This window comes from Gobio gobio (genome assembly GCF_949357685.1).
Source record: "Gobio gobio genome assembly, chromosome: 7".
In the NCBI taxonomy this organism is placed as follows: domain Eukaryota; kingdom Metazoa; phylum Chordata; class Actinopteri; order Cypriniformes; family Gobionidae; genus Gobio; species Gobio gobio.
Window position 1 is genome coordinate 51,980,203 of NC_137103.1, and position 11,083 is coordinate 51,991,285.

Genomic DNA, 11,083 nt, shown 5'->3' on the forward strand with positions numbered 1-11,083 from the left:
TCTTTTTTTCATTTGTTGCAGGTAATCAAAGTGTACAGTGAAGACAACACCAGCCGTGCAGTGGAGGTCCCCAGTGACATCACCGCCCGGGACATCTGCCAGCTGTTCATCCTGAAGAACCACTGCATTGATGACCACAGCTGGACCCTGTTTGAGCAGATCCCGCATCTGAGTATCGGTAAGTCCATGGGCCAAAAGTCCATTTACTAAGCAGGGCAAATTAGTGTGAGAGCACAATTCCATAAAAGAGCAGATGGGAGTGGAAAGTTCTGCGTGTGATCTACTGATGACACAAAAAAAAAAAATGAACACAGACACAGTCAGATCATTTCCATAATGACCAACACGATCTACCAAGAGGAGCGCAAATTAGCGTCTGGTTTAAGACATGCTTTTTTGGGTGGTAAATAATGGCGCAAACACCAGTAAATTGACGAGCAGAAACCTTAGTAAAAACCTTTATGTAAATCGTAAATGAATTTGACGTGACGAGAAATGTTTTGCATTTTTACATATTGGGAAGACGAAAATAAGAGTGAAGGCCTTTGCACACTGATGTGGCGTTCACACCGGACGCGATTCGCGCGAATAATTCGCGCTAATCGCGCGAAGGTGGACGCGTGTACATTTTGAGTTTACTCGCGCGAATCGCGCGTGAAATTCGCGCGTATCGCGTGTGACATTTACTGCACAACAGATGCGAATTCGCGTCATGGGCGGGGCTTCCGCCAGCAGCTCGTCTCGTTGAGAAATGGCTGACATGGGCTGTGTTTACATGTCTTTTTTTTTTGTTCATATCTACTGTTAATGTGTGACAAAACGTAGTTTTAAGACTTTTTCAGTCGATAATGTAGTTGTTTAAAGCTCAAATCTGTGGTTTATTTACATAAACAGTGCCTATTTGAACATTTTATCTGCCGTTGTCGGAGCTGTGAGCTCCAGCGGACAGCGCGCTCAGCGCACGTGAAAGCCGGCGAGGGCAACCTTTCCTCGGCCAGTCCTTCTGCCGTCTCCCGCTGGCTCTGATGTCTCTGTGGTGTGTCTCGAGCTATAATTCGTCTTGTAACGGCCGATCTTTGGTCTCATGGATCTATAATTTGTTCCCTGGCAAATCGTTTAGGCTGAGGGCAAAGATAAGTTTCATTACTTTATATTTTTAGGCTATAACTGTACGTTGCAGTTGTAACGTTAGCCTACTAGCACTGACTTTGAATGTTTGACTGCATTGTTGCTTTGTTTCATGTATAGCTTGTTATACATTACTGATACTTTTGTATTATTGATCATACATAAACTTGCATTTAACAAAAAGAGACTGGGTTGTGTTTCATGTAATTTAATGTTATCACAGTGATAATCATATTGTCTGAACCAGATATCAATATACAGATTTTCTCTTCATTGTTGTCACTACTAGAGCAAGCTCCTGATTGGTTATCGCGGCGCGAAATATCCGCCAAAGTTCAGATTTTTCAACTTGAGCGTTTCGCGCGATTCACGCGATTCGCGCGAATCGCGCGTTCAAAACGCTCAAGTCGCGTCCTTCTCGCCGCCTCAATCGCGCGAATCGCGCGAATCTCGCCGCCTCATTCGCGCGAATCGCGCCGCAGAATGCCATTTCGCGTCTCTGCATTGACTTAACATGTAAATCACTCGCGCGAATCGCGCGAATCGCGTCCGGTGTGAACGCACCATGAGTCCGACATTCGCATGCGAAATTTTCGCACGTCAAAAAATAAATTCGACCTCACGTTATGTCAATCACGCTTGCACACTGCCTCCGAAACTTTCGTCCATCAAAAAAAAACGGAACAGGTTCGATTTTCTGCGTTTTTCGCATCCGTTTTTCCCATCTACAGTGCTGATGCCCAACCTAAAACTGCTGGCAATGGTGGTGAATGAATCGCCAGTGCTCAGATACCTACAATTATATATACAGTCCCTGTAAACCGTGTGTATATGTGTGTGTGTGTGTGTGTGTGTGTGTGTGTGTGTGTGTGTGTGTGTGTGTGTGTGTGCACGCGCGGATCCATACCTTAGACATACTGCCAGTCTCTGTTCAGGATCAATTGATTCACGGAAATTGGTGGTCTTCTTTTTAATATGTGGATCCAGTATCGCTAGCAAAGCATCAAACTGAGCCACTGACATCATAAAGTAAACTTTGAATCGGTCTGGATAATCCCGCAGCTCCTTGATAAGGAGGTGGAACTCTCCTTCCTCTCTACGCGATCGCAGGAGTGGATGGACCTAATATTTCCTCTTTCTTTTTCTCTTTTTAAGAAGAGAGAGGACAAAACAATCATCCTCACTACTTGAAGACGGCATTTTGTATTGTTTTGCAGGTTTTTTTTCGTAACGCATTCATTAATACGCATCAGACTCAGTGTGCAAGGTCTCTGTGTGTGACAAATTTTTGAATGTGCACTTATTTGCAAATAGTTTACTTTATAACTATAATCGATCTGGCACTTTTACCAGTCTTATTTCTTTTTCTTTATTTCCTTAAATCCCTTTTAATCCTTTAATAATTGAATTCCTTTAAATATATCAATAAGAGCAATACCCCCCGATGTCTAAGACATGGTTACGGCCTTGCTTTTCAGCGCTTATTTTCACTTCTTGACTTTAGTAAATCCTGACAGTCGTTTTTTTGTGTTATTTGTGCTTTTATTCACTCAAAATCATGACATCAACTTTAGAGTTATTTTAGTAGGATTTATATACTATCATAGTATTTACTAATATATTTGATCAGATTTTTTTTTTATTAATACGATTGAATCATTAATTTTGTCATTTTTATTGGTTTTATTTATATATTGTTTATTTTTTTAAGCTATTTACTGTAGCTTTAAAGTATTTTATTTCAGTATTAGGTTTAGTAGTACTTTCAACTGAAATTTTTTTACATTTATATATTATATACAAGATAACTTTCCTTTGTGCATTGATGAGAGTTCGTGAGAGTGAGAGATTCATGAATGATTTGATCTTTTGAATGAATCCGTTTATCCAGTTCACAAAACTGGTCTGAATGATTCATTCACAAGTCATTTAGTCTCTAATGCTAGGTTCACACTACACTATATTTTTGTCTGTTATGATATTCACTGTGTCAGATTATGCGATCTTGACTCCTAAATACTACATGTTGCTTTCCGACCAATCAATGGCTACAGAAGCGTCGTGTTGGATCAATGCTATTTCCAGTACTGGGTTGTTGAAGACGGCAATTGTCATTTACGAATCACCATGATACACTGCATCAAATGGATCATGCCAAAATTGTGGTGATATCATGTAGTCTGACCCCAGCATTAGTTCCAGCCAGATGAGAAGTGATTCTGATGCAGTAATTAAACACAGACTTTGCACTCTGGTTTCCAGATTGGTGTGAATGTGCCCAGACATTCAACAGCCTCACATTCTAGCTGGGTGTTCCTCCCCCCGGGGTTAAAAGGACAGTTCACCCTGAAATGAAAAAAATAGTCCTGCACGCGCTCCTTCCTATAATGGCAGTGAATAGCAACCAGGCTAAAACATTACAAAAAATATACAAAAGTATCACGCAATGATACAGTGACACGCAATGATACAATGATACGCGCGCCATATTTGGAAAGTGTTCAGGAGGCACACTATAAGGTTTTGCGAGAAACTGTATTATTCAATCAAAACACTGAGCTCGGCCGTTACTCTGTGCGCATTCCTGTGAGTGTGTGTGCGAGGTCGACTTGATCACTTGATCCGCTCTGTGCTGTCGTGTCTCTGGACCGACTTGATCACTTGATCCGCTCTGTGCTATCGTGTCTCTGGACCAACTCGATCACATGATCCGCTCTGTGCTGTCGTGTCTCTGGGCCGACTCGATCACATGATCCGACTGTGCTGTCGTGTCTCTGGACCGACTTGATCACATGATCCGCTCTGTGCTGTCGTGACTCTGGACCAACTCGATCACATGATCCGACTGTGCTGTCGTGTCTCTGGACCAACTCGATCACATGATCCGCTCTGTGCTGTCGTGTCTCTGGATCGACTCGATCACATGATCTGCTCTGTGCTATCGTGTCTCTGGACCAACTCGATCACATGATTCGCTCTGTGCTGTCGTGACTCTGGACCGACTCGATCACATGATCCGCTCTGTGCTGTCGTGTCTCTGGACCGACTAGATCACATGATCCGCTCTGTGCTATCGTGTCTCTGGACCGACTCGATCACATGACCCGCTCTGTGCTATCGTGTCTCTGGACCGACTCGATCACATGATTCGCTCTGTGCTGTCGTGACTCTGGACCGACTCGATCACATGATCCGCTCTGTGCTGTCGTGTCTCTGGACCGACTAGATCACATGATCCGCTCTGTGCTGTCGTGTCTCTGGACCGACTCGATCACATGACCCGCTCTGTGCTATCGTGTCTCTGGACCGACTCGATCACATGATCCGCTCTGTGCTATCGTGTCTCTGGACCGACTCGATCACATGATCTGCTCTGTGCTGTCGTGACTCTGAACCGACTCGATCACATGATCCTCTCTGTGCTATCGTGTCTCTGGACCGACTCGATCACATGACCCGCTCTGTGCTGTCGCTACTCTGGACCGACTCGATCACATGACCCGCTCTGTGCTATCGTGTCTCTGGACCGACTCGATCACATGATTCGCTCTGTGCTGTCGTGACTCTGGACCGACTCGATCACATGATTCGCTCTGTGCTGTCGTGACTCTGGACCGACTCGATCACATGATCCGCTCTGTGCTGTCGTGACTCTGAACCGACTCAATCACATGATCCACTCTGTGCTATCGTGTCTCTGGACGACTCGATCACATGATCTGCTCTGTGCTATCGTGTCTCTGGACCGACTCGATCACATGATCTGCTCTGTGCTATAGTGACTCTGGACCGACTAGATCACATGATCCGCTCTGTGCTATCGTGTCTCTGGACCGACTAGATCACATGATCCGCTCTGTGCTATCGTGTCTCTGGACCGACTCGATCACATGATCCGCTCTGTGCTGTCGTGTCCGTGAAACCAGACTTCATTCACCCCAATGGAAAGCATATTTATACTGTCTGAATCGTAGGGCTTTAGATTCTAGAAAGCATTTGATTGGACAGAAAATATGAAGTGCAGAGTGAGCATATTTATACTAAAAACCTTCCATTTTGATTTCATGGAAACTTTAAAAGGCAGAAAATATTTAGCTCCAAATGAAGCCCTTATTTCAAGAGAGATCATCAACAGCACGGAGAAGACGTAGCTCATTTGGTCATAGCCAATGCAAACAAGATTATTTTATGATATCTCTGTCTGTTCACTGCAGTAACACTATGGGAATTAATTAGTTTTAGATAACAGTAGTCTAACTCTTCCAGATGGCTGCTTCTAAACAGATGCTTTCCATTTAGTCATTAAACATGCATTTAGGGTTGCAGGAGCTGAATAATATTTAATGATAAAGTGGAATAACAAGCTCCCCCGCACATCATTCTCATTACTGTTGAAGGTTGCTCATTATCAAGGCATAATTTTTAAAAAGAGTGTTAATAATTAATCCGTCAAGCCCACGGAGCAGTGGGATGATAAAAACTCAGAGCTGGAAACAAACAAGGGCAGTAAAATACATTATCAAACGAGCTGACTCTATATTCTGATTGGACGGGCAGCATTCAAAGCAAGTGTGCCGCTCACATCCTGAAAAGTAAATCCAAAGCATTTCGGTCACCCCCCTGGTGGCTGGATGGAGTATAGGTCATAGTTTAACCCCACCCTCTCCATATAATTGAATGGGATGCGAGCCAAACTAAAAAATCCAAACCTTTTTCCAAAGATGGTTTCTGTCATTTTAGGTAGTTCTTTGATGCTATAAAAACAGGGTTTACCGTCATGATTTACAACTTTCGTAAATATATGAGCAAATTCTGAGTAATTTGAGTGTAAAATGGACCTCTCGAAAACTCTCCTCCAGATTCACAAACGCTTCGTATACCACGGATTCGGTAGTTAAACGTGTGTATATTAATGAATTCCAAACATTCATAAATAGGGCGCGCTTGCACACACTCATTCTTAATTAGCATAATCCCCACCCCTGAGTTACAACTGCAAATGACGTGGCCAGGAACGCTGTGGAATCTTCTGGACTTCTTTCTCAGGTTTGGCTCCATTATTTTGCATAAATGCTAAAGAGACTAATTGACCATATGCCTATATTGACCAATAAATATTCAATTATCGTGTGTCCACCAGAGCATTTTGAGCCAGCTAAAAAATGCCTGGTGGTCTGAAAACGGCTAGCTGGTGGTGCTTGAAAGTGCTTTTCAAGGGCAGCGTTTTTCCAGCTGAAATACTTTGGTTGCTATGATACAGAATATCCATGGCAGTAATGTGTGACTAGTGTCTCATTTTGAAAAATATTACTGAATATTTAAAGAAATGCAGTAAAAAGCAGTATTAACTTCTCCATTATTGTTGTTCAGTCGGTGTACAAGTGGGATGATTGGTCGGTGTAGTTTTTGTCCCGCCCCTTCTCCGCTGTGATTGGACGGCCGGGTAAAACGTGACAGTGACGAGCGCTGCATATTACCCAACGTTCACAGTAAAAAAAAAAAAAACGGGGCAAATCAATTCTTGAAATATTATTATGGTACATAGTGCATCAAAATGCGATGTCATCAGTTTGCCTAAATTAGAACACAAAACGTTCAAATGTTTTACGCACCATTTTACATGGGGTAGGGAGCAGGTGTACATTTCTTTCGTACCCTCTAACATTTTGAAAATCCGAACATTTTTGTGAATCCGAAAATTTCAGATCACATCAGAGTGGCTTTACGAACGATTTACACACAAATTCGTTCTGCTCGTGTTTCATGAAGGTGGCACAATCTAGGTAATTCATGAGCATGTGCTAAACTCACTTTTGTTTTTGATTTCCAGAGAGAACCATAGAAGACCATGAGTCCGTTATGGAGGTTCAGTCTGGCTGGGGAATGGACTCGCACTGCTGTCTGTACTTCAGGAAGAATTATGCCAAATACGAGTTCTTCAAGAAGCCACTTGTAAGTGTGTGTGGTTCGGGTTCTATATTCCCAACGTTGTGGGTACAAAATATCCCCACAAGGACGGCAATACCTTTGACCTTGTTGGGATATTTTTTGGTCCCCATGCCAGTGTGTGTGTGTGTGTGTGTGTGTGTGTGTGTGTGTGTGTGTGTGTCTGGACACATGCCGCCCTGGTAATGTATAATTGATTTGTTGAGGTTTGGCCAAATATCCAGAGTTACCTATTCAAGGTCATTAAAGATTGAAACAGAGACACACGATAGGGCTTTTTAATTGTACTGGTTAAAAATTCAAGGTAATGCCTAAATAATCAATCACAGATCACTAAACCCTGTGATTTTTAAGGTCACGGTCACAGATCCTAATGGCAGATTTAAGGGATTTCTTTCATAGCACACATACAATGCTTGGTTACACTTTATTTTAAGGTGTCATTGTTACAGTGTAATTATATATTTAAGTACTTGCCCAATGCTCCTAATACATGACAGATGGGGATGGGTGTCTTGAGAAATTGCACTTGTCTCTATGACAGAAACAGACAGTAAACAACAACAACAACAAAAAAGAGTCAGTGGAGTTGTTGATGATAGAGATTGTATTGTATCTTTGGATCATTGCAGGACTTTTTCCCAGAGCACATGGTGTCTATATCGAGTGAAACCAATGGAATCATGAACCACTCACAACTCATACAGGTGATGATCTTCATATTATTATTATTATTAACTGTGGATAGAGTATTTTTTTTTTTTGGGGGGGCGTCATACAGGCACATACTGATACATTATATATACTTTTATTATTTATTTAATTGAATTAAAATGAATATTAAAGGGATAGTTCACCCAAAAATGAAAATTAGCCCATGATTTAATCACCCTCAAGTCATCCTAGGTGTATATGACATTCTTCTTTCAGACGAATAAAATCTGAGTTATATTAAAAATGTTCAGGCTAATCCAAGCATTATAATAGCAGAAATAGTTGCTCTGTTTTTGAAGTCCATGAAAAATGCATCTGTCCATCGAATATCGTGCTCCTCTCGGCTCCGGGGTGTTAATAAAGGCCTTCTGAAGTGAATCGATGAGTTTGTGTGAGAAAAATATCCATATTTAAAAATGTATTAAATTTTTTTCTATGGCTCTGCATCAGCCGTCCCCGCGCCATCACTTCCGGCGAAGAAGGTCAAAATACATGCAAAATACCAGTGCGATCTTAGATATATACATAGATGCCTCATTAGTGCCTGCACGGATCGGTTGAATGAGGCATCTACGTATATATATCTTTGATCGCACCAGTATTTTGACCTTATTCGCCAGAAGTTATATACTATTATAATTAAATACTAGATGACATTCGTCTTGGATACCCTGTAGGTAAGCAGATAAACATAAAAATTTCATTTTGGGGTGAACTATCCCTTTAATATTGATAGTAACATTAGTTTAAAAATATATTATTTTAATATAATGTATAATATTATTATTATTATTATTATTATTATTATTATATATTATTAATATATATATATATATATATATATATATATATATATATATATATATATATATATATATATATATATATATATATATATATATATATATATATATATATATATATATATATATATATATATATATATATATATATATATAGTAGGCCTGTAAAGCCATTTTTCATAACATTTTTAATCTAAACAATTACACAATGTGGCGATTAATAAATCTAATTATTCACAAATGAATCTCACAAAAAGTTTGGCTAAGAAATTACCCCCAAAAGATAATTTAAAGTCATTATTGTGTTAAATGAGAAAAGCATCAAATAGACATTACAAAAAAGCAGCTTTAGAAATAAATATTTTATTTGATTCAACATTTATTTCACATAAACTTTTAGGCTTCAACAGCCACGAGGGTGAGTAAATGATGACAGAATTTAAATTTAGGGGTGAACTATACCTTTGATTGTTTTTTTTATTAATATGGAAATATGATTTTCAATGACATTGAGTCATAAATTCATTTGATTCGTTCAAACGGCTGATTCATTCAGAAATGACGTAAATGGCTCTCTTTATGAATGGACCATTGAATCATTGGTTCACCCGATTGATTCGCTCAAAACACAGATTCATTCAGAAATTGGTTAAAGCCTGAGTTGGATAACGGGTTTATTTGAGTATGTTGTGTCTGTCGTTCCTCCTGCAGACCTTTCTCAGTTCCAGCTCTTGTCCTGAGATTCACGGGTACCTCCACGCCAAAGAGCATGGCAGGAAATCATGGAAGAAGTTCTACTTTGTGTTAAGAAGATCAGGATTGTACTTCTCCAACAAGGGCACATCAAAGGTGGGTTCAGATCCGTCACATAGCCCGTGCAGCACCTGCTCTGCATTCAGTTTCTGGCTCGCTAAAACTCTCCATCCTTTGATCTCAATGCCACAAAGTCTGCAGGGATTAGCTTTAATTGTTCACAACACCACTTGCTCTTATTAGAATCCCTTAAAGGTGAGCCGTGCGCCTAAAATGCGTCTTGAGCTGCAAGAGTATGAGGAAGATCAAGAGCTGTTGGTTTATGGGAGTTCATTCAGGTTCTGAGTCTTATCTGATGCATTCTAGATGTGATAGTCAGATCTAACAGTGCAGATTTATGGGGCTTTACTCAGTAAAACTGGTAGAGCCGGATTTTGTGTAACACTCCTGCTATGCCAAGTGCTGAACCCTTCAAAGTCACACAACAGGTGAGCTGTGTACCTGCACACTACTGTGCCAACCAGCACTACCCTCGCTTTTTTCTTTTTTTTTTCTCAGTACCTCAATAGAGCTTTTGTTCTGGACATAAGAGGACCTCGCTGTCCACTTCATGATATCAGCCTGTTTCTGTGGGCTCTTTTGGTCCTGTGGAAAAGGAACTGTCATGATACACTTTTCATACTCTCATTGGGTTTTTTTATGCGTCCACCAACAATGTGCAAGAGAGGACATAATGTTCATGCATCACAGGAGAATTCTGTGCAATCCCACCACATCTCAAATAGCATTTTATGCATCATAAATACACCCAATAAATTATTTTCAATGCATAATTTGATGACAAGACAGCTTGATTGGAAATGATGCACAATAAATTTTTTAACAAGTGGTATTTGTTACGTCTCAAACTTCAACTAAACACTCTTGTATATACAGTATATTAGATTAGATTAGATTAGATTCAACTTTATTGTCATTACACAAGTACAAGTACAAGGCAACGAAATGCAGTTTAGGTCTAACCAGAAGTGCAATAGCAGCAAGTGCAGGATATACAACGTTTGCATAAGTGCAGGACATGGATATGTACTGAATATGTATAAATATGTATAAATAGAGAGACGTTATTACTATAAACAGAACTGAATTTACAGGTGAATATGTACAGTGAATAAATATACAGATGGCTATTACTATAAACAGAATTTACAGGTGAATATGTACTAGAATATAATATACAGATGGCTATTACTATAAACAGAATTTTACAGATAGAGGTATACAATAATATGCTAGGCTAATATGAGGAATAGCAGTGGATTAGGGTAGTGCAATAAATTATGGACAGAGCTATCCGGAAAAAAAAAAAAAAAAATGTACACTCACCTAAAGGGTTATTAGGAACACCATACTAATACTGTGTTTGACCCCCTTTCGCCTTCAGAACTGCCTTAATTCTACGTGGCATTGATTCAACAAGGTGCTGAAAGCATTCTTTAGAAATGTTGGCCCATATTGATAGGATAGCATCTTGCAGTTGATGGAGATTTGTGAGATGCACATCCAGGGCACGAAGCTCCTGTTCCACCACATCCCAAAGATGCTCTATTGGGTTGAGATCTGGTGACTATGGGGGCCATTTTAGTCCAGTGAACTCATTGCCATGTTCAAGAAACCAATTTGAAATGATTGGAGCTTTGTGACGGTGCATTATCCTGCTGGAAGTAGCCATCAGAGGA

General features: G+C 40.2%; 1 protein-coding gene across 3 annotated transcripts in view; it reads left to right on the top strand.

Moving 5' to 3' along the window:
- The window catches only part of grb14 (growth factor receptor-bound protein 14), a 115,877-nt gene that overhangs the window by 87,681 nt on the left and 17,113 nt on the right, over window positions 1-11,083 (top strand). For all 3 annotated transcript variants that reach the window (XM_079821420.1, XM_079821421.1, XM_079821422.1), the window contains 4 exons: window positions 22-178; window positions 6,959-7,080; window positions 7,707-7,781; window positions 9,303-9,440. In XM_079821420.1, coding sequence (XP_079677546.1) covers window positions 22-178; window positions 6,959-7,080; window positions 7,707-7,781; window positions 9,303-9,440 — 492 coding nt within the window. The remainder of the gene's footprint in view (window positions 1-21; window positions 179-6,958; window positions 7,081-7,706; window positions 7,782-9,302; window positions 9,441-11,083) is intronic.